General features: G+C 38.2%; 1 protein-coding gene across 1 annotated transcript in view; it reads left to right on the forward strand.

Moving 5' to 3' along the window:
- LOC111864398 overlaps window positions 1-25,591 on the forward strand; it is a 120,727-nt gene extending 95,136 nt beyond the window's left edge. Inside the window, exons 4-5 of the mRNA XM_033751419.1 lie at window positions 24,254-24,365; window positions 24,651-25,591. Coding sequence (XP_033607310.1) covers window positions 24,254-24,365; window positions 24,651-24,751 — 213 coding nt within the window. The 3' untranslated portion in view covers window positions 24,752-25,591. The remainder of the gene's footprint in view (window positions 1-24,253; window positions 24,366-24,650) is intronic.
- Window positions 25,592-25,937: the final 346 nt, after the last annotated feature.

Here is a 25,937-nt window from a genome sequence, read left to right on the forward strand (position 1 = left end):
TCCAGACAATGGGCTCACAGATGGCAGTGAGGTTGTCAGCCTTACGCGCCGGCCGCCCTTTACCCCCAGGAAGATTCCTGGTACTCATTTCTGTTACAGGCTGAGTCGACCCCGGAGCCATAGTGCGGCTGGAATATGTCATATACTCATATATACAAAAATATTAATGCAGTTTAACTGAAGTTTTCAAAGAAGAAAACACAGTGGTCACACATGAGGCTATTCAAAAATGCATCCATGTATATATATTGTCAGCTTATGCTGTTTATACAACCTTTAAATGGATGAGTCATGTTTAGATAATAAATATTCCTCAACCGCGTAGCACGAGCATGTGTTTAGATGTCGTTTTAGTGTTACTTTAAATTATGCTTTTTCGTTCATAAGCCTTTTGAGATCAGATGACAGATTAGTGAAATTGCTGATCGCAGCACAATATGAAAGCATGAGAGGCTAGCAGTTGGTTGTGAAGACAGTGCTTGTGTCTTGTGTTAACAATGTGCACATCTGCATTCGTCTGAAAATATTCTTCATTATTTGTAATGAAGTTAAGAGTTAAGATTTCTAGTCACTTAAGTAGATTTCTAAAAGAATTATGGGAATTGACACCCATCATAATTCTGACAAATTTCTTTTGCAATGTAAATAAATTCTTTTGTTCATTCTTACTTCACAATTGGCTTCTGAGCTGTTTTGTAAGCATGTAAATAAATAAACATCGAATAATTTATTAATTAATAATTATGTTACTTTTAAGATTGGACTGTTTTATAAATTATAGTCAAAGTTGTTCTTGTTATATACAAATGTGACTCCTTTAATATAAACCGGAAAACTAATGGATGATTTAAGATTCAAATAATTTGGCAGTAACTTGAAAACTAACATGTAAGCACCCAAAATGTTTAAGCACTGAAAATCCTCCCTCGCATATATATAGTATATATGTATGCAAATAATCGACTTTATTTCCTCTCTTCAAAGGACGCTATTATACAGTATAATAGCTAAAAACAAGGTTCAGCCAGTAAAGTATATACTGCTGGCCAGTAATCTGGTGAATATATGTTCGTTCTATCCATGTTTAACAATAAGTTCATTGTTTTGTGCGCAATATTTTGAATAAATCTCAGTTAAGTATTTTTTTAAAAAAGTCCACTATTATATTTGCATAAGGTATTTTCAAAATCCCCGTTTTAGGCAATTATGCTCATATATATGTGATATTCTTTGCGAACCTTTAACTTTTTTAAATATTATGCATATTCTAAAATATCGACTTGCCATATCTGCGTGCTGTGTGGCTACATCAGTGTCTCACATTTAGTTTAATGACAGTCATTTTCATTTAATTGTATTGCCGAACATCATAACAGTATTCGATAATCGGATATATATCGGAGAATATATTTTTTGCCTACATTTGCCCTATTCGTGTTCTGTTTCATAAAAACAACAGTGTATTGGGTAAGTTTATCCATTGTCTTTTATTGAAATTGTTCTTCTAGCGATACACTCTCGATAGCAACGAAAATGGTAATGACTATCCCATACAAGCGGAAGGAAGCCATTCAAGCAAAGTACACCGGTTTAGTAGCGTACTAAATATATATTTAAAATGCGTCTCTTGCTTGCACTCTACGGTACACAACAATGGTAACTTTATATTTCTATCATTACGAACCAGTTCGGAAATGAGAGGCAGTGAAACGAGATTGGGGAAACTGAAATGAAAAAGAGACAACAAACTGCTTTATATAAATGTGTGTGTGTGTGTTACAAATTTTGCCACCGAGACAATATCGTAACCCACAGGGAGCACGAACAGGGATACGTGTATATTACTTCGTGAATTGAATACAAAATTGTTCCAAATTGTGAGTAAAATTACTTTACATTGGAATAATAATGCCATTTTTGCTTTTATATATGATCCTGCAATGCCAATAAAATAATCCTATAATTCGAACTCTTTATTTTATAGAATCTGTTGTTAGAATGTTTTGTTTCTTTAAATATTATAATAACTAGTGTACTAGTACTCTAAAATATAAGTACCGTATGGTTGTAATTACATTTTAGTTTTATTACGTTCGCTAAGTAATCGAGTGATCTATTGCTGCGGAATCCGAGAATTCTTCAAAACTACCAAAAAAGATTTCTTTGTTACCGTTCTGAAGACTTTAAATGCAGCCACAAATAGCAAATTTCAATAGCTATTAAAATTATTTTGTTAGTTTTTGAAATTGCATGTATTTAAATAAGCAGACTTCTGATATTAGAGTGAAATATAATGTCACGTGTTGGGTAGGTCACGCGACAAATAACTTCATGCCGTATTTAATATGGCGCATTTATTGAAAACTCGCTCTCACTTGGCAACCGACCGTTTATCAATGGTCTGTCTTCATGGTAACTCGTTCCACCTCCCGTTGCCCAGCAACGGTTAGACATGTCGCAATAAATTAACAAAAATGGACATTTCGTTTGTCGTCAGTGTATCATATGAAATGTACATAATATATCTAGCTATATACCACGTAAAAGCTGTAACAAATTTGCTTACTTATTTAATTCTTTTGGCATATTCGATTTATTTATCTTTTAATTGCTGTCTTTAACTGTAAGTGCATGTCGGATAGGAACTGATTCTTTCTTTGTTCTTCCAAAATGTACCTATCTATGACATGTTTTATAAATTCTAAATTTGCAAGTGTATAAATTGGAGGAGCATTCTGAATTTAAATATAAACTTCATTATATAAATAATTAAGCATCTTATTTCTGATGAAGTTCATGATGAAGTTCATAACAATAAAACATGTAATTTTACAAATCCCGAAAATAAACAACTGGCAAATCTTTAACAATTTAAAAATATTCGGATAATACTCGCATTAAAATATATAGAATTGTCTTCGTTGTTTTGTTTAATTAAATTCAAATTTTGCTTCATTTCATATCTGCATTGCATTTATAATTATATAATTTCTGCAGCCGAAACAGAATTTTAGTACCAGTGTGTTCGAATATACGGGTTCTACTCTTGAAGTCATATTTCTTGTAGTATTTATTGAATATCGATTTTATTATAATTAAGTTTGAGTAACAAGATAATAAGCACTGTCTTTGTATGATGTGATCTAATGAAGATTGGCTTTAGTTTATTCTGCAAACGTTATTTCCGATATTCCCGCATTCGTCAGTAATATTGGTTACATATTGTATGTACATGTTTATAATCTTCTGCTATTCCAATTTAACTTACACCTCCCTGTGTACATTGGCTAATCGTTATATTCGTAAAACATAGAAGAACAAATTACCAAATTCTTATTTTCTGTTGGAGACAGAAATAACTTTAGCAAAATTTTAATATTTCTAGTGCTAGTGTTAGTGTTTTGTCCACTTGAAACATTCGCATGTCGGCCATGTTGTTATCACTGAAACTTTAGTATGATCTACTAATGGAGCCCGTCTAAACTGATTGTATTCATAATATTCACTTTCAACAACCTGTATTTATTATGTATTAAGATCCTACACATAAGTTAGTTCTCCATGTTTACTGAAATTCTGTTGAACACAAAAGGTACGTATAAATCCGCGTCATTCCCTTTATTTTTCAACGTCGTTGTAATGGACATAGTGTCCCGGATAACTGAATTACCTGAAACAATCCAACATTTCTCCCCCCACCATAGCATAATTTTGGATTACAAGGTTCAGGCTATTGTAGGCCCTATCATACGAGCAGTAAATTAAATTTTGAAAAGAGACCATCATTGTGAAGTGATTGTGGAGTGAGTGAAATGGCTCGCAGTACATGAGCACTTGAAGTTGGAATTTCTGAAGTGGCCGTTACCAGGGATATTTTAACCCCTATCGCGAACACATGGACCGCTGCACCTAATACAGATTTTCACCTGTTTAATATCCTTGTTCCCTTATTTGCAACCTTCTAAATATGCAAATGAATACAGCCGTCCCTGAATATGGCTCCCAAACTTAAAGTTCAAGGCCAAGAGCGAATAATTTTTAAGGTTCTTATTATGCTATGGTTAGGGCCAAAATATATACAGTGTGATTAAAACAAGGGCTCCGAAATATCTGATCCCTGGGGCTGCAAACGATGCCTTATCTGATGTCCGAAGTATTATTATTTATTCGGAAGCAGGGAATGACTCCTGAACGCGTGTCCCAGCTGTTCAGAGACGACAAACTAGTTTAAATACAGACAAAAAACCGGCGGTAACAACTTTCCCACAAACAGGATCGCCATCTTATCGTGTTTATTGCGCATGCGCACAGCGTTCCGCACGTGTTGTGACTTGCGCAGAAACAAGAGGAGGGATTGCACAAATATTCAGATCACATTTCAGAGAATGTGATGTCACCATTGATAACTCTTTGAACCATTGCTGGACTTGTGTTTATAGCGGAAAAATATCATTATACTTGCAGTGTACTTCAAGCTAAGCGCCATTCTTGCAGGAAATTCAATTACAAGGAAGTTTCAAGCATGTCAGTGGTAAACATGTCGGTTCAGACGTTTACAAATACTGCTCACATGTCGCTATAACACAAAACAAAAAAAAAAAACACGACACTGTAAAAGGTTCGTGTATATTTCCATGAGAGTCTGAGAATGGCTCAGAATTAACGTATGTAAGATTTGAGTTTCTCACGGTAGCCGCTGTGTAGATCATCGTTCTCTAGATGTAAGCTCGCCGTGTTTTCTTTATAGGTTACTTATCGACTCACTCATTAAAAAGATAAATTAAAGACCGATGGTGGGGTTACTTCAATGGAAACAGTAGTGGCATAATTCAAGTATATTGAAGTACGTATATTCCAGCATTTCTCTTGTGGGAGTGAAAAATTCCACGAAAAACCTCTCAGGATTTCTGGCAACCTGACCGAGATTCAAACCCAGAACCTACTCAGTACACGTCTAGACTGTTTGTTACCTCTAGACAGTCTTCTTCTGTATGATACCGTATAGTCTGATGACATCTCGCAGGAAGGAGCTACTTCCATTTTCAGTGTCGAGAAATCACCAGATCTTGGGAAAGTGGTATGAATATGGGGAGAAGGGTGACGCCAGAGGTAAGACAGAACAAAGACGAGCTGATGGTAGGGTAAACGGAAGGTACTACTTTCTCCTGATATGTCGGTAAACGTCTACAAGACAACTCGGCAGCAAACGACTCAAAACAGCATTCTGCAAAAAATAACTAAAAATAAAGTTGTCCCTGTGCTTAACTAATTAAGCATTACGCCATGAAGGCGTATGAGGGAGTGGATGTATAGATCCATATTTTCTTGATCTCGGCACTAGTTGGAGCTGAGTGGTCAGCTTCACGCCCCGGCCGTTTTTCCTCCAGGGAAAGGCCCCCGGTACCCATTGACTAAGAGGCTGGATGGGCCCCAGTCTTGACGTTGCCGAGACTCGAACAACCCACCACTCTGTCGTCCAGCCCGTAGACAGGCGCTGTAAACATTTTTCACAAATTATTCTCTTCTTCAGACTGTTACGTGGGGCCCTTGTCACCACGGCATGGCACGTCCTCAGGTTGCGGATGGAGGAGACGCCCTCCAGGTTTAGAGAGATAGGCTGGGATGGTATGGATTGGATTAGTCTGGCTCAGGATAGGGATCAGTGTAGGGTTCTTGTGAACACGGCAATGAACCTTCGTGTTCCATAAAATGCTGGGAAATTCTTGAGTAGCTTCACAATTGGCCGCTCCTCGAGAAGGGCTCAGCTGCATGAATATGAATAAGTACTCTTCCTCAAATATAATTAGAACGATCAATTCAAGGAGATTAAATGGACAGGGCGTGCCAGAAGAAGAGAGACCACTATTATGAATAATGCATAGGTGACTGGATAATATTAAAATGGATCTTAGACAGATTGAATGGAATGGTATGGATTGGAGTGATCTCGTACAGGATAAGGACCAGTGGTGGGCTCTTGTGAACATGGTAATGAGCCTTTTGGTTGCATAAAATGCTGGGAAGTTCTTGAGTGGCTGCACAATTTGCGGCTTCTCAAGAAGGGCTCGGTTCCATAAGTTAGGTCGTATTATCCTCTGTAGACCTAATACGGTTATATTATGTGCTGTTACATTCGGTTCAAATATTGGAAAAGGGAATTTCATATACAATAAAACTTGGTTATAGCAACATCGGTTTCTGCGACACCTTGTTTATTGCGTCAAATATTCAATGGTACGAACTAATTCCTCATAAAGCAACTGTTTTTATACCTTGCTTAGTACGACATGCACAAATGCATCAACCTCGTATGTAACGTCATTTTCATTCCTGAATTTCTCTGATATGGACATTGAACGTAATTTAGAAAGTGTGTATTGGGCAAGTAACAGGAAACAGATGAAGATAACTGCTTACTGTACTCGTATCTAGGTACAGTAAGGCACAACAATTGATGTAATCTACTGTAATTTGGCGAGTAGGCCTACCTTTAATATACAGTATTAGTGCGGTGTGTATTGTCAGTGAAAAGCGCTGTAATATGTCTTTGATATTACACATTTGGGCAATTCCACGTTAATGTTACGTTAGTCTGTACTTAACTACATATTTCACTAAAAAATGCAACATTTTAACTCGGTTTTTGGTAGATTTTTACGTGACTAACATAAGGCTACTGTGGAAGTGCCCATTTCGGTTACAACGATACTCGTTTATAACGACATTATTTTTAGGTCCGTTTGATGACGTTATAACCAAGTTATACTGTAATGTTAAAATGGATGATGCAGAAATTTTGCTTACTTCACAGCATGAAATTGTAATGGAAGGCTGCATCTGAACATTTTACAGCACAAGCTTGAAACTGTGTTCATTATCACAGCCTGATGAGCCGTGCCTCCCCCTTCAGGTAGCGCCTTCTTTCGCTTTCCCTGTTTCTTTTTTTGTGCGTAGAGGAAAAAGAGGAGACAGAATTACATTTGTATAAAGTGCGCCTCTGTTAATCATACATATATATAGTATATTTCTTCTTTAATTGCTCTTCTCTGAGTAACTTGCCACTTGCTCTGCAAGCCAAGCGGCAATTCCAATTATTCGCTTTTAAGTTTCCCATTTCTTTACTCTTAAGCGATGTGATAAAAGAGAAAATGCTTGTAGTCCAGACTTACGAGTATGTAGTCTCCACTCTTAGAGGCGAATGTGAAAATCAAGCTAACTGGGGGTTCCCATTTTCAGTGTTTTAAGGAAAGAACATTAAGCAGATTTCTCCTGAATATTAATTTACTCTTTAATAAATATATTACCTTCATGAATGTTAAAAAGAGATTTTATAAATCCATTGTGTTAGAATTTTTATTCCTCTAAGGATATTTGTTGAAAATGAATAACTTCTAATTTGAAGAAAGCAGTCTTGTGGGACGTGGCACCGTGTAGATGTGGTGTTAACCGATGTTTCGGAGGAACGTATCGCCTCCATCTTGAGGGTAGAAGGAAAAATAAGAAATATAAGAACTCTGCAAACGAAGAGACGGTTAACACCACATATACACGGTGCCACATCCCACAAGACTGCTTTCTTCATAGTCACCGCAGTGAAAACGTCATATCTTACAACTTCTAATTTGTCTTCTTTTGGGGCATGAACATTCAGGACAGTAATATCACACCAGCGACCCCTTAGTATTATGTACGACAGTATACCACCAACAAACTTTACCTTCTTAAATGCTGTTGTTCTTTTTGTACGAAAAAACTATCTAATTCATGACTCTCATTCCTCTTTCGATAGAAAAATGCATTATTTGCCTGCTGCCACATCTGTGCCATCTGACCTCTTACAAATACGTTGATATTCCTTTCGCAGCTGTCATGAGCGAACCTGTCCTATAAAGACTTCTTATATTCCAAGTCCCAAAACTCATGTCCATTTTCCTTAGCTTAGGCCGTTTATCCAAAGAATCCGTCTAGGTCTGAAGTCCTTTGTGACATTTCATAGCAAGCTTAATTTTTAGGGTGACCCCAGGTGGCATGATATTCATACCATGTTCTGTGAGAATTAATTGAATAGTTCAAAGCTACAAGAGAGGAGGAGACACACTGAGAACCATGCAGATGTCCAGTACGTAGATATGTTGATACCGCTGAGTATGTCTTTCGTGACTAAATAAGGAAATTAGACTAGAATCGAAGGATTTATAATAAATTTGGTACAGATGTTGTATTTAACAGATTTCCAATAACTTAAAAACATTTTCATCTAGCCTAAAGATTATGACTTAATAAAATAAATTCAAGAACGTTTTCACTTCCTTGGTTGAAATAATGAAACTCTATACCTTATACTCGTACAATCGAACTCAAAGTTGTATTAAGTAACTATGGTGGGGGGATGGAGACAGAGTTGGGTGAGGGGAATATATTTTGCAGTGGCGGCCCCCCTTTCCCCTGCGTAAGTGCAGGCTCGTTTCTATGTATTTACAATTCAAATCTAAAAACCCTTGCGGCGAGGGGGTGGGATGGACTAGCATGGGAGGATCAAATGCTGCTTCTGTGTTAAGTATCCGCGGGGAGTTTCGGAACAGGAGGATCCGTTGCCTTAGCGACATTCCGTGGCTTGGCAAGAAACCTGAAGCTCACGGTTCTTGTGGGAAAATAAGCTGTATCCTCATTCCGTGTTACATCCTTGGCGAACAGTCGCTTTAAAAACAAATCTTTCATTACACAAAATACACATATCTGCATAATCTCTATTTTCATTTTAGTTATGTTTTCTTACAAAACTGTAGTTTTGCCTTTGGTTCTGTATGCGAGTGAAACTTGGTGTCTGACATTAAGGGAGGAACATAGACTGCGAGGGTGTTTGAGAACAGGGTGTTGAGGAGAATATTTGGACTGAAGAGGGTTAAAGTGACGGGAGTTTGGAGGAAACTACATAATGACGAGCTTCATAACTTGTACTCTCCTCCAAGTATAATTAGAACGATCAAGTCAAGGAGGATAAGATGGGCAGGACATGTAACACGAATGGGGATACGAGGAATGCATATATGATGTTAGTTGGAAAGCCAGAAGGAAAGAGACCACTGAGAAGATCGAAACGTACATGGGTGGACAATATTAAAATGGATCTTAGAGATATAGGATGGGGTAGTATGGACTGGATCTATCTGGCTTAGAAAAAGGGTCAGTGGAGGGCTCTGTGAACACGGTAATGACACTTCGAGTTCCATAAAATGCTGAAAATTTCTTGAGTAGCTGCAGAATTGGGGCTTCTAAAGAAGGGCTCATCTACATGATGTTAGTTGTGTTTTCTGCAAAGTAATTATTTATACAGTTAAGAAGGTCAGCCTTGGTTGTGCAACTGCTTGTCGTGGCCGTGGACTGGTGATATTCTATAATGTTATACGTTATATCAATTTGTCCTTGAACATGTTTTGGCTCTATGAGGTCATCATTAATTAGATATTGTCAGTAGTTGATGTGCTTAGTAAGAGACATATGGGTGTACATACCAACTTATTCGAAATGATATTAAAGCAAATGTGCTAATTCATGTCCATGATTTATTTAAACCGTCTTGCAGTGCATGCACTCATTTATCTCCTTCTCTCCCTCGCACTACATGTTTCGGCATAATAATGTCATCTTCAGGTGCTTACTTATCCACGCCAAACTAGTTCATTGCATGCCTTGTTCTCATATTAAAATAACTAAAATATGTATCTATCATATACATTGTCAAACGTTAAAAATATTAAAATTGTTCAGGATACCACATCGCTACGTCCTGAACAGTTTTAATATTTTTAACGTTTGACAATGTATATGATAGATACATATTTTAGTTATTTTAATATGAGAACAAGGCATGCAATGAACTAGTTTGGCGTGGATAAGGAAGCACCTGAAGATGGCATTATTACGCCGAAACATGTAGTGCGAGGGAGAGAAGGAGATAAATGAGTGTATGCACTGCAAGCCTGTTTAAATAAATCATGGACTTAAATCAGTGCAACAGGACGCTAAAATATAACATGCTAATTCATAATAAAATTTTTCGAAATTATGTTGAAAAAATACATAATTTCTTTATATTAAAATTAGTTTATATCTAGATTACGCTGTAGCGTAGTTGGTTTAGGTTCTATGCTACAAGCCGGAAGGTCGCGGGTTCAAGTCCCGATGAGGTCATTGGATTTCTTCAATTGACCTAATCCTTCCAGCCCAACTGTGGCCCTGCGGTCGACTCAGCCTCTGACAGAAATGAGTACCAGGAATTAATTAAATAATTTTCGTGTGGAGTAAACGCGGCCGGCGCGTAAGGCTGACAGCCTTACCGCCATCTTTAAGCCGATTGTCTAGAAAATGTGGGAGCCCCAGCGTCTTACAACCCTATGGGCTCCACGGCCTGGTGCAGGGATAGCTTTATTTTTTTTTACTGGATTACGATAACGACGTTGATGACGACGGCTATGATAACCACAAAACACAGAAAGACAGCAAAGTATACATGTGCTTCCAGCAGAGCAGTCAAAGCAAATGCAGTGCCTCAAGCAAGGATAAGCATTTGTTTTAACGATTCAAAGGATTCTCCATGCAAACCAATATTGTTGACATATCAAGGAATATTCACGTTCAACTGCTGATTTTGATGTATTTGGAATTTAATTTCATTAAAATTCAATTGAGAAGACACGGTGTAGGCACCAGCTCATGCAAGGATTATTGGTAAAGCACATTATTTTCTTGTGTATTGCTACTCATATATCAGTCCTTAATTTATTCATTAACAGGCCTGAATAAAAACGGGCGATTATTTCTATTCTGGGAAGGCAAAAGAATTACTAAGAAAGTGAGTGGAGGTAGCTTGGATGTAAATCAGTGTCTGGCATCTCCCAGTTATGTGTTCGTAAGCTGCTCATAATACCTCTCATAGTTCAGACAGGCTCATCATGCTAGTGACTGTCAAACGGAAGTGGTTTTCCTATTCCATTCATTGGTTCGATCGTGCATCTCTCTTTTCAGACTACCTCTCGTACTCTAATGGCAGAGAGGTTGCGGACTAGAAAGGCGCATGGATGGGGTATGATCGGTGAACGTAACACATATCGTGCTTTCTATGAAAATAACTCTGTGAGTTGCTCAACAGACTAAAATATTTAAGGGCTTGCGTTTTGAAATTTTTGCAATAGTTTCAGTTTACCCGCAAGCATAATATTATATAAATGTTTAAACGTTACCCGTAGATACAAATATTATTTTTATGGACATTTTCAGTTGTCCTGTTTTTGTCTAAAAAATCGTCCTGTTTTTATTTCAAAATACAGTGTTTCGGAGACTGGATTGTCTCCATATTCAGGTAACACCTACTAAGTTGGGTCAAATTGATAGAGCTAGTCCCTATCTCCGTATCTACCAGTAGGGAAATACAGGATCATGATAGAAAAGCTCCAGACTTTCTTAAATTTGGCATTACTCTTATATGGTATCCAGTAATATATTCCACAATATGGTCGAATTGTACATAAATTTCGTCTCTTCCATTTTAATAATATCTCACCCTCCATAATCGCCTTCCCATTATTTTTTTTCGTCCTCTTCGCGCCAACTTTGGAACATAGGGTTGATTTCTCAGTTTCTTTGAAAATTTGTACGGACGGTATGACCCTTTGGGCGGGTGATTAGCTCGTCGTAAGGCCTCTTCCTAAACACAGGACAACACAAACACAGAATAAAAACATACACACACCAAACATCCATGTTTTGTGAAGAAAGTCGTCTTCTGGGTTTAGGCGCCGTGTATTCTTCGTTTTGGCCGACGTTTCGGAGGAAACCTGCTCTGAAGATGGAGGCGATACGTTCCTCCGAAACGTCGGCCAAAACGAAGAATATACGGCGCCTAAACCCAGAAGACGACTTTCTTCATAGTCATCGCCGTGAAAACCTCAAAACTTACATCCATGTTTTGTGTTTCCCTCATAATTAGAAGCTATACGAGTATAATCATTTCGACTGAAATTGCGTTGTTAAGTAATGTAATACTAAATTCTTGTTAACGTTCACTCTCCGCTTTCTAACCAGTCCTGTCGTGTTCTGCATGCAGCACGAATTTCTTATCCGAGTGAATGATCTATCAATATTATATTTAAGCATCGTGTTACACTCACACAATATATATGAGACAAACTCCGTCTTAAGTGCAACAATTTAATTGTAGTTCTTTCTTCTTCCCTTCCTCCACACTACATATTTCGGCCCTAAATGGCCATCATCAGGTGTGTATTCTTACGTAGCTGCTACACTGCCCGTAGTTTAAAATTTAAAATTTAAAATCACCAGTCTTTCCAATTGTATGTATGTATAAAATCTTTGTTATCTCTCCCCTGATAAGGACCACAGTTTTATTATCCTATTCATGTATACAAGCTTACTACTAAAAACAGAGAGAGAAATATATTTATATAAAATATTTAATATATGTTACTTCAGATTATTATAATTTTTGGTTTTCAAATTATAAATCCCCCAAATTTTTTCGCAAATACACAAGATAATATAAAAGCTTTATGCAACGTTGGACATAATTACATTGTATTTATCTGGGAAGCAAAATAACGCATTCAGCTGGTTAGTTAAGCTCCGCTGGAGCGTGATTCTGTTGGTGCATTTAACTTAGTATATATGCAGTCATTATTATGCTTTTGCTTCAAAATTATCCTCGCATATTTTCCACGATATTGCACCTGATATTGGTAAATAATATAAGCTGCGATTTAACTGGCTTCATGAACCACATGAAATTTCATAAGCTACATGCTGGTACATACTATTCCCATGCAAGTGAATTTAGTCATGACAGAATTTTTTTTTATTAACTGCGTATTTACAATCTGCTCTCTTCTTTGTGGAGCATTGAGTAAATCTGTTCGTGAGTGGCATGAGTGGAGCATTCATCCTCTGATGAATCTCCTATCAGTCCTGTAGATGGTTGATATTGTTTGCCGTGTCTTCAGCGGTTTCGTGGAGGTCAGTAGGCCATTGCCGTTTTAGTCTCCTTGGCACCTTTGGCGGGGTATTCAGGGCCGCTATGAGTTTGTTGCTATGTCCATCTAGCCGTGCGCTGTATAGTCTCGACAGTCTGCGGATCTCGTCACTGACGAAAGGAGTTTGGAGGTCGTTGTGAAGAGTTAAGTTGGACACATACCAGGGTGCATCTGCGACTGCTCGTAGGATTTTTGACTGTATTCTCTGTATGATTTTTGTGTGTGACGGTTTAGCACAACCCCACAGTTGGATCCCGTAGGTCCATATTGGTTTGATGATGCATTTGTATAGGAGTAGTTTATTGTTCATGGACAGTTTAGATTTTTGTCCCAGGAGCCAAGACATTTCCTTTAGTTTTAGGTTTATCTGCTGTCGTTTGGTTTTGATATGCTTATGCCATGTCAATTTCTGGTCTAAGTGTAGACCTAGATATTTCACTTCGTTTTTAACTGGTATGGGAATGTTGTTTATCGATACCTGTGGGCATACTATTCGTCTTGTTGTGAAGGTAATGTGGACCGATTTGTTCTGGTTTATGTTGATCTGCCAGTTGTGGAACCAGTGCTGCAGAAGATTTAGGTGTTGTTGGAGATTTTCCGAGGCTATTATTGGATCGTTACTTGTTGCTAGGATTGCGGTGTCGTCCGCGAATGTAGCCACTGTTGTTTTGGTTGTTGTGGGGAGATCTGCAGTATATATTAGGTATAGTAAGGGGCCCAGAACACTGCCCTGTGGTACTCCTGATCGTATCTGGTGGCATTGTGAATAGTCATGGTTGAATTTGACTTGGAAATGTCTTTCCGAATCATGACAGAATGTACTAAAAATATGGCCACATCCGTAGTAAGCAATAGTAACTAAGTGCAGTTATCATATTGTCACTTATAGGGGTCAGCGTAGCGAACCTTCTGGATCAGATGAATCGATTTATTGGATCTTCACCAGTCGTAACTATAATTAATTATTATAATTTCAAGTTAGCCGGTCACGGTAGCCGAGCGGCCTAAGGCATATACTGTCTTCGCTTGCTTGGAAACCGGGATCGTGGGTTCGAATCCCAATCATGGCAAGGATGTTTAGTTTGTGTGTGTGCGTTTTTTGTGTGGTTGTGTACAGGTAGAGGCCTTGCGACGAGCTGATCACCCGCCCAAGGAGTCCTACCGACTGTGTAAGATCTAGAAAAACCGAAGTGAACGGAGAAGTTCATGGAGGTAGGCCTAGGCCTACTTGGCTGTAGTGCCAAGGAAAAAAAAAACAATTTCAAGTTTGCTGTATGTATGACACAAAACAATTGTAACAATCTCAAGATTATTGCATCTATAACATGTAAAATAAGTCTTCAACACTTCAACCATTGAATTGCCTTGAACTACGTCTTCCTGACGAATCCTCTTGAACGGTCTCCACAGCTTCTTATAAAGGCTCTGCACGGAACAGCCACAGGTTCTGACGAATGTGCAGAGCACCGAAACTAAAATGTTGCGACGCATATCAAGAATTGAAGAATACAGGACAGGAAATAGGAAACGTAATAGAGAGAGACCAAAAAAATTTAATGGTATCAATGAATTTATAACAATAAAATAGAGGACGTTAGCTATAATAATGTGCAGTAAGTGGTCAAAATCGAATTGAAATTAGTTGGCCTAAAAACTAAGGAAAATAAAAATTAATTAAATAAAATAAATAATTAAGGAGACTGAAAACTTTAGTTAGATGCTTTACCTTTAAAGGCCGCGCCATAGCTCAAGCGTTTAGTCGCTGCCTTCCCACCGCGGCGGCCCGGGTTCGATCCCGGCTCTGGTCAAGTGGGATTTGTGGTGGACAAAGTGGCGCTGGGGCAGGTTTTCTCCGAGTACTTCGGTTTCCCCTACCAATCCTCATTCCACTAATTGCTCCACAATCACCCTCACCTAACATCTGGGGCTGGTACAATAGGCCAGAAGTGGCCGCAGTACAAGGGACTTAGTCCCACCCCACTAGCAATAATAAAAGTAGATGCTTTGCCTAGATTTCCCTTTGGCGTACATTCCTCTTATCCTATACTTAGCTTCCCGATGCTCTCGTGGTGGAAATACGTATTTCGAAATAATTCTTGCTCGCAATTCACTAGAGAAGTGTAAAAGGTTGTGCTGCGCATGCGTGTATCGCCATTATCCCCCGGCAATAGTGACAATGTTCGAAAGCATATCCTTATTGGCTTCATGCAGTCCAGAATGTGAGTAGAACTTCAGCAAAGACTTCATAATATCCACTCTCATTCATAAGGAATATAAGGCTTCAATGTCGTGACATACGTTCATCACTGTCAAAGTTAGTTTCTAAAATACAGATCAACTTTGCGTCGATAGGGAAGGAAGGAAATAAACACGGAAGAGCTGAGAGAGGATGGAGGAAAAGCAGTGTAATAATGAATTGAGAAAGACGGATGGGAAGAGCAGCGTGAAGGAACTGTACTAGAAAATATGAGAAAAAATAAGAAAATAAATAGGATAAATTAATGGAGAAGGGACACTAAATATAAATATGTAAAATGTAAATATAAATACATTAATAATTATCAGTTACCGGAACAGAATTTAACAGCAATATAACTGAAATGCGTCATTTGTTCCCCCTTTATTACGGATAATACAAATTTAACATAGAACGATACTGGAATGAAATATCAACTTTGAGCCGAAAAAATAAAATTTATTACACATTTTTTATTAAAGCTTAAGCTTAGTTTGAAGTGTATATATTCTCTTTGAAGTTCTACCAACATCCAAAATCGGATGTTATATTCGTTTAAACTTATGAACGGTAATTTTCACGTACGTTTCCCCTTCTTATATTTGACCCCTCTAAATCTGTGCGTTTTATATAAAGCGAGCTTTTAATCTTTCAATTGGAATCCAGACCCCCAAACGAGAGATGCTATTAACTTCAAAGGCTCCAAAGCACACGCCAGCGGGCAGTTCACCGTATCTCTAAACACACATGGTGATACACCATGCACTTGCCTTCGGAATGGCCGCAGTAACCTACGAACAAAGTCTAACGGTTAATAAATTCCTATGTAAATTGATAATTTTAATTTTTATCCATTTATGTATACCTTTCATCCTGCTCACATGTATATTAGAGAAAATACGTTAATTTTAACGCAATATTAATTAAAATTTATGTATGCCTCTCCAAATAATTTTCGAAATAAATTCAACCCTTTCAGGTAAACTATATACAGACGTCACATTATTCATGACAAAAAGTAGTTGCATCTAGCGATATAGTAATGGACTTGAATTCATGTTGGGAACGTATAGAGTTTGAATCTGGGTTGAACTACCTACTCACCATTCCTCGTTATACTATTATGTGTGAGATAAAATTTGCCAGTAACCATATGCAAAATTTCCGTATGAGTTTTAGCCTGATGGCCCGTGCATCGCTAACCCCCCCCCCTGCCCCTGGATGACTCTGTTTCACCGTAATCATCATCATCATCATCACCACCACCACCACCACCACCACCATCATCAATTTGTTGCCCAAAAGGAATTTGGTATAACATATATGCTGGTATGTCACAACCATTTGGTTATTCTCTTTGATAGGAGACTCATTAATTAGAATTATAATGGTTATGTGCACAGGTCGACGAAACTGATTTTGAATACAGTTATTATCAGTGCAGTGAACCCGTCTGAACCAGGTGGTCACGTGTTTGTTTCAATCTGGAAAAACACATTTATATCGTTGTAACCATGTCAGTGAAACTTTTATCGTTCTAAGAAAAGGAATATAAGTCTTTAATTATCAAATATGTGTTTGTAGTTATAGAGGCGTATCAGCTATTAAAGATATTTTCTATTTTATTATATTAAGTTAAAAATTCGGAGTTAAGGTAAAATTAATACATTAATGTCGGATGTGATTATTAGTACTGAAATCCAAATTTGTGTAAATTTCATAAAATCCATTACCTTCTATTGCTTAGCAGTCCTATGTAGTGTTTGGAAGGTTCCAGTCTCGAATCTTGGCAATATACGTATATTCAGAATTCTAATAGTTTTCTTCTCTTGTTCCCATATTTCTTAAACATTGCTTTAAAACGGGCTATGATAATTTCTTTTCCATTCTTTCGAAAATCGTCAGTTGCAAGCATTCTGCCATCAGCCTTCAACTTATTCTGCTAAGAGACGCGGGTTCAAACAAATAAAGAAACGTACAGAGAGTCACCCTCAAACTTACTGGTCAACAGTAGAGCCGGAATATTTCTACAAAACTAATGCATTGTTTCTTAATGCTATGATTCTTGATGTCCTATGCATCACAATCTCTCGCGATCCATTTTGTGGGATCCAAGATATATTCCATGTTTCTGTGCTGACGATTTATTGGATTATATATATATATATTGTTGTAGTTATATTGTTATATATATTGTTGTAATTGTTGTAGTTGTTAATCGTATTTGGTTTGTATTCATTGTGGTAGGATGTCCTTATTGTTGTGTTTTGTTTGAACGTGTTGTCACTTAGTGTATTGTATGTTACTTGTCTGTTGTGTCCTATTGTGTACTACTGCCACCGGGCTAAAACCCAATTGCAGTATAATAAATAATATATATATATACATATATACTAGCTTCAGCGCCTGTTGCTAAAGGTATGTTTTGTATTTTGGTGCAGTAATTCAATTGCCCGAATATCGAATTATAATGAAGGTGTAGCATTATTTATTATCACTAGGAATGCTGAATATTTTGGCTCAATATTAAATTGTTTAGAAATGGAACTGTTAGAAATAAATCACGTCACACAATTTTTACTATGAAAGCTAAGTAATATCATTCAGTAATTCAATTGTTTGGTTATAGAAATGTTACAAAGGATTGTGTTATTGTCCATACTACATAGTCTGAATAGTTTATGTGAGTAGTTCAGTTATGTTTATGCCTTTTTAAATGACTCAATATAAGAACATACGGCTATAATATTCCCTCTAATGAATTATAAAATATTGGGCGGTAAATTATAATACCGACATTCACATCATATGTTTCATAATTTCAGGGAAACTAAGATAAATTTGTATTTTTTTGTGTGTGTTAATTTTCCTTCAGTATGAGAACGATTTTATTGTACTTCCTTCTGGTTTTCTTTTTATATTCTGTTATTTCATTACGCTGTATCAGTTTTAATATCATGTAACGACGTGGAAGATAGGTCACCTTAAGAACCGCTTACTTTTGTAACGAAATAGGTGTCGCCTGTTTCCTGTCTTTTGCTGGTTTGTAGGAAAGAAAAAGAAACTTGAAAAGAATTATCAAGTTAACAATTCCGATACCAGAATTCGAACCAGTTACTTTCTGAATGGGCTTCGGTTTTCTCCTGTTGCTTTCTTCCTTTTAACGAATACTTTCCACTACATGGATTCTATTTATTCAAATATTTTGATGTATTATCGATAATGAATTGAAGGGGATTTGTAAGGAGGTTATTACTCTTCCGTTGTAATTTACTAACCTAGCATTATTATAGAGGGAATTAACAAACTTCGCTGAGCTGAGCCCTTCTTGAGAAGCGGCCATTTGTGTAGCTACTAAAGATTTTTCCAATATTTTACGGAACCTGAAGCTTCACTAGCGTGTTCAAAAGGACCCTCCACTGGCCCCAATCCTGAGCCAGATGAATCTACTCCGTACAACTCCACCTTGTCTCATTTTAGAGGGAATGGGTACAAATAAAAATTAGCGGTAAGGATATCAGAGATCCTGGCTGTCATACCGTCTCTGGATTTCCTGAATAAAGACACAGTAGCAGTAATCACAGCGACATTTAGTTCTTTCCATTTTACCATCAGTACAATACTTGAAGTAGAAGCCTGGTGATGCATATCTACCATTAAGTATTGAACGAAAGCTGCCCTAGGCCTACCATTTGTATGAAAATACGTAGAGATAATGGCCATGTCAAAGTGCAATCATAGTTTCAAAAATCGCTCAGAATTCTAAATCCATTTATATTCTAGATGAACAGTGCATAGTTAAGCGAAGTATTTTGCATGAAAGCTTGGAGCAAGATGGGGTCAAACAGCTGTGAAACTGCAGGCAGAGTGGCACTCGGGAAGGCCACTCAGATAACCCGACACGGGGTTACATTCAGCACAATGCAGCAGCAACTGACGCATTTTGTTCTTTTTAAACGTTCGTAAAGTTGAACTGGAACGGGGCTGTAATATAGCCTACAGGAGATTAAAACTTTATCTTCTTGTAATCACCTCACCAAAGGAATATTATATCCAGTCGAAATAAGAGACATTCAAAGTGAGCACACAGATTTTATATTTCACAGTCACAATTATGTGCGAAGATTATCTTTTTTTTTGTAGCTTTTGAAGCCGTGTAGAAAGGTACGTGTTTCCCGATGTTTTAGAGAAATCTGTTGCTTCTGTCGTCAGCATAGAAGAGTGTTCTGGGTTCCCACGACCATGTTAAGACCTCACCACGTTCCCTCAAAACTTCGGAAAGTAAATTATCAGGCTATGTATCCTCAAATCACAGAAGATAGTAATATTCATAGCCACTACTGTGAGAAACTAAAATCCGAAAATATTCTGTGACTTTGATATCTGAGTTCCCAATCCAAAAGGTTTAAATTCCAGTAGACAATGACAGATACACCTTCATATAAAGAGTCCTTAAAGGGTGTTATGAGTACAATGATAAATGACTTTTCTTCTTCTATCTTTCTGTCTATTTACGGACTCTTTCTCAGAAACAGAAATTGTAAGATCTATGTGTAGGATTGTGATTAATGATTTATTAGGATTGACATAGAAAATTTCGGGGCCTATTATAACACACTGTTCAAGATTTTAAATCCAGAGAGGTTGGGGGCGAATGCAAGAAACGTTTACTTTCCGAATTTTATTTTTCCTTGGCACTACAGCCCCAGTGGGCCTAGACCTACCTCCATGAACGTCTCCGTTCACTTCGATTTTTCTAGATCTTACACATTCGGTAGGACTCCTTGGGCTGGTGATCAGCTCGTCGCAAGGCCTCTGCCTGTACACAAACACAGAAAAACGCACACACACAAACTAAACATCCATGCCCTGAGTGGGATTCGAACCCACGATCCCGGTTTCCAAGCGAGCGAAGACAGTACGTGCCTTAGAGCGCTCAGCTACCGTGACAGGCCTTACTTTCCGAATATGATACAAAAATGTAAACCATACATCTGCAATGTTAGGTTTTTTTAAGGTTTTTGTGGTATTTTGCTTAGTTTTCATGAGATTATACTTAATTTTCGTAGTATTTCGCTAGTTTTCATATTTCTAACACAACTATCACATTACTAATAGATTCCAGTACATAAGTCGCATATGACTGGAAAATTGCTATTGTTCATGAGAGTTATATGTAAGTAGTAGGAAGACGGATTTTCATACGTGAAAATCAACTGTTTCATACAAATTGAGTGGTCACATGCACACATAAAAATTTATTTTACTACAGGAATCAGTTTACTCGGCACAACATATTCCCTTTCTTAGTTGTCTTCAATTAATTTGATATCAACATTTCCTCTGCTATCCTGTGGAGCAGTTCAGCATAGCTGAATGGTACGAATTCGACAAGATCACCGTACATTATCTGGCTCTTAGTGTCTCTATCCGGATACCGGGAGAGCTACATATCAGTATCTTTCTACGTTATATAATAACTTCATTCGAAACAGCACCGTTAAGTCAATTGAGAACGATTTGAAAATTTGTACAAAACTTCAATTTCTACAAGTTCTTTTATAATATGATTCAGTTCATTGGCGGAAAAACTTTGTCAGCTCTACAGTTCTCTAGGAGCGAGTCAGGTAATCAGGACAAACAGACTTTGCAAGGAACACAACAACTGTTTCCTTGCATAGTGTAACACGAAAGGACACACCAGAATACAAACTAGTAACATTAGGTATTTACGCAACGAATTTCTGTCTGGTTAGTATTCACCATTGTTATTCCAGTGTGCTGAAGATTCGTGAAGTTAACTTGTTTTGTTGTTGGTGTGTTTTGCAGTACAGTTTTATGCACACATATGAGATTAACTTTTGTCATTTTGTAGGAATCTCGTCGCATTTGGGAATAGAGATGGGCTGATAGCTCCTTCTCAAACTCGAAACAGTGCAGTTCACAGAACAGCCACCCATATATAGTTGTCTGCATCATTTACCAACCTGAAACATAGAAGTCATTGAAATATTTAAAATCGCATTTCCTACCTCAGATAAAATACACTTTATCTCAATTACAAGGACCGATTATTTAATACAGTATAAGAAAGTAATCGCTGTTTATTCTGAAAATCGTACATGATCTGTGAACAAATTCTCTGGGAAAAATACTGACGTTTATATATTAAAGGAATTGCTCTGCATAGTTACTACCATGTTTATAGATTAAACAGAATACAGATGTTAATCTCAGATTTTTTTTCCATCATCTCTTTATCTCTTTCCTTCTTTCCGTTGTTCCATTTTTGTTCTCCTTTACTTTCTCTGTCTCTTCCTTTCAGCTCCACACTATAATAAATTTACATTATGGTCTTTTGGAATGTCACACTGTGTAGACTGGTAGACAGTCACCACGGACAGATGGATTCTTGGAAACCAACTGATTACAAGACACGGTTTCCATGGATACGGGAACTAACATTTGTGAACACTTAAAAAAGTCCAAACCTTTGTTTACGAATTAACAAACGGTTTCGCGATAATAAATCAATTCCATGGATACGAGCTAGCCGATATAAGGAACCGGGCACACCCTTCAGGGTATGATGAGTTCGCCCGTGTGGAGGCTGGGTCGAATACCTCCACAGTGACCCTGCGAGTCGTAGGAGAGTGTAAGATATGATCGCGGGTACCAAGGGATTCGGACTCGAGAAAGACTGCGCTGGCAAGGGCCAGTACCATGTACAAATGACAGACCCGTCCTCTCGTCAGAGTGGGCGCCCACGAAAACCAGACCGTAATTGTCAAACAGTAATAAATATCTGGTCATGAGTCTCAGATGGGACTCGACACCAAGACTTACTGACTGACTGACCGACCGTCAATCGCAATGTAACTTTGGCTTTAACTTTCAGAGCGTTCATCAGACAGACATTGTTCAAGGCAGTCAGAAATTCATTCGCAAGGGAATTCAGAAGGCAGTTCGACATTTGAATATTCATCTGTGAAGCGTTAACCAGATAAGATTTATTACCAAGCAATGACTAAGCAAGCAGGTATTGAAGACTTTATTTTATGTGTTATATTTACAATAATCTTTAGAGTGTTATAATTATTTGTAGTTACGCCTTATGAGTGTCCAAAAAATCTATTCATCTAATCCAGAACCCATTATTATTAGTCACGCAAACACCGAATTCGTGAGAAATGGTCCCAATCCTAATACGTGACAATATAATTTCTGAGGATAGAAGATGGTTTTCGCAGGAATCTGCTGCCCGCACTCTCAGGTTATAAGAAAGTTCCTCCACCCTGAAGATGGAGGCAGCACCTGTTTCCGAAATATTTATATCTACCAACTAGAGAGCGTCACATTCCAAAGAGAATGATTTTATGTTTCATCGGAACTTATACCTCTAATGCCACAGCAATTCTATGTCTTAAACACTCATTAAGAGGTTTTGATTAAGGAACTGTTAGGTACTGCTGTCATACACACCTGTACTCATACACGTGTGTAGATCCCGGTGTGCAGTCCTTTGCTATTCCCCTTCTCTTCCCTTCATTCCTTCCCTGCACATATGTCGTGTAACTTCATGCTCCCCGCTATGATGGATGTTCTTTACAGGGGAGCTCATATTAGAAAGGATCATCTGTTGAGACGTCGAGCGCGAGATGCAAACACAGGGGCCAGTTTGATCTCCATAAAACACGCACCGAAAGGCTTCTGCTGCAGTGGAGACCAAAACAATTTATGTTCTTTAATTTGTAATCCATTTAATAACACTGTTAGTAACTCAGACAATAAAACGAGAAATTACTTGATAGTTTCTGCTGTTTGACTGCATCTGTGGTCTAGGGGTCAGAGTTTCTGGCTACAGATACAGAGGTTCCGGTTCGATTTCCGGCGCTACTAGATTTTCAGAGAAGTAGTGGGTTTGGAATGGGGTCCACTCAGCCTCATAAGGATAATTGATGAGCTATTTCAAGGAAATAGGGGCTCCGGTCTAGAAAACGAGATTAACGGCCGTGGGGATTCGTTACGCCGACCACGCAACGCCTTCTATCAGCTAAAGTTTGTATTAACTTCTCCGACAAGCGGCGGTCATTCGATCGGTATATTTCGCTTGCGAACTTAAGCCACGGAGTTTGTTTTGTTTGTTTGTAGTTTCTCTTGTTTATTTAACGACGCTTTTAGTAACGAGATTATACTGCTTCTGATGGTAGGATGACTGATTAATTGCGACAGATTTGGAAGGAAGTGGTGGTGGCCTATTCAGGAAACTAACGCCAGAAATTGGCTGGAAAGAATAATGGAAACCATAAGAAACATCGGTTACGATAGCCGGTGTCCGGACACAGATTCGAACCGAGCTCATCTTAGGCCAACCTGTAGGGTCGATGATAGTAATGAATTAGAAATGATATGGAACGAAAAAGCAATGGCCTTAATTGCGGTATTGTCTGAGTGTGTGCCTGGAGAGACAGAGGAAAACCATAGGATAATCAATGTCCCAGCTATGTTTCGAAGCAGGCGTCTCCCTGAGGGTATACATCAGGACCTTACCCATCTTGCTAGGTCGAAATGGTTGCGATGTGGTCTTGGTCGAGTAATGCAGTGAGACCGTGTGAGGTCACTCAGAGCCTCAAGAGAGGAGCGAGGAGGTACAACCCGGTATGAGCCAATAGAAAAAGGGGAACAAAAATTTTGGAAAAGAGGCACATGTTGGGAACCAGTGTATTGTCGTCAGAGGAGTGACATTAAGGTGAACTGACCATTCTCAAGGTCAATGACGGTGGGATGTGAGGAATGAGAAAATGTCCCTTTCTTCAGGAGCCGTACAGACGAGCGGCAACAAAAATGAAAGAACGTTACTTTGTTACTAACACTCTGCTCCAAGACAGTACAAGTATACATTCTAGGTGAATGCTAGTCAAAGGAAGGAAATGTCAGGAGTAAAATGGTTAAATGTTCCTGTTCTTCTCTGCAGATGCACCATGGGATCTTGAGAGGAGGCTCACCGCCATTCTACACGACAGGCTCCGAGATAATTGTTCAGCTGTTCTGTGAGGTTCGTTACAATGCTCGCAGCTTATCTTCGGGTTCGTTTACTTCCTTTATAAGACTCACACTGTGATTTAGTTAAATTGTAACTGGTATTCTAAATAAGGAATTCCAAATACGAATCAAAGCTTGATGTTATTATTTTAGAATGTCTGCATTTGAAGTGTTAGGAGAGTATTTGGACCATGAGAGTAAGTGACAAGCTGTAGAGACTTATATTCGTCACCAGATATTCTTCTTCTTCTACTACCTTGACGGATTAGGCTCTCTCTCTCTCTGTTCCTATTCAGAATTAATTATGAAATTATTATTCTTATGGACAGTTCAAAGGATTCCTTGGACCGGGGATCAACCCGCAGCAAGGCCGCTGACTACAATGGACAAAGCAAAACATAGAAAATCGCAGACAGACTTCCGTGCCTAAACTGGGATCCAAATCTACAATCCCATTAGTTCGAGTTGGCGAAGAAATTTAGTGCAACAAACCATGCGGCCATTGAATATTATTAAGATGGTCAGATTGAAGTGGTTGAGATATTCGAGACATAAATAAGACGTAAGATAAATTGATATTATATTTTATGTGAAATCTGAAGGGAAGAGGCAGCTTGGAAAGTCGTGGCATAGATGGAACGATAATATTAAAATGGATAATGGAGAAATATGTTAGATTGCGCATAGGATTCATCTGGCTTAGATAGGATCCACGAGCCGAGAGTTCTTATAAACATCATAATTAAATTTCGGCCTTAAAAAATGCCGTTTCTTGTGAACACAGTACTAAATGTCGAGTTCTATTAATTAATTTATTAATTCTTAATTTATTTCAACGACGCTGGCAGTAACTCGGGCTGTATAGTGTCGAAAGGTTTGATGACCGCGAACAATGAATCTGAAAGGATGTCGAAGGAAGTAGTCGTGAGTCTCTTTTCTATTCCGATATTTACCTGGAGAGACTGAGAAAATTCACAAAATACTTCAGTTAGTCTAGTCGGAGTCCCGGCCGATACTCAATGCGGGCACCTCCTGAATACAATTCAGAAGCTTTACCACTTAAGTCAATCTTCTTGATGACTTTCATTAAATAGAGGAAATTTCTGACCGAGTAACAGTTTCTCCGTAATAGCTCCGCTTCATATTGTCATTTGATAGTTATAATCAGGAACTCCGTGGTTTTAGTCCGCAAGCGAACTATACCGACCGAGCGACCGTTGCTTATCGGCGAAATTAATGCGAAATTTTGGGGATAGAGAGTGTCACGTGGTCAACGGAAAGGATCCCCATGGCCGTTAATTTCGGTTTTCTAGACCGGAGCCGCTATGTCCCCTGAAATAGCTCCTCAGTTATCCTCACGAGGCTGAGTGGACCTCGTTCCAGAACCACTACTTCTCGAAAAATCTGGTAGCGCCGGGAATCGAACCCGAATCGACCTCTGGATCTGTAGCCAGGAACTCTGACCACTAAACGAAAGGAACTATTTAGTTATAATTTTACATAATTCGCATAGGTAACCCAAGGCTGTACTTCGAGATTTTCAGAAAATATGTTCTTATTCTGACATATGGATCGGTTTTGAGGGGAATGTGTCTATGCTTTGAAGCTTTATAGTA

The sequence above is a fragment of the Cryptotermes secundus genome, unplaced genomic scaffold (genome assembly GCF_002891405.2).
Source record: "Cryptotermes secundus unplaced genomic scaffold, Csec_1.0 scaffold431, whole genome shotgun sequence".
In the NCBI taxonomy this organism is placed as follows: Eukaryota; Metazoa; Arthropoda; class Insecta; order Blattodea; family Kalotermitidae; genus Cryptotermes; species Cryptotermes secundus.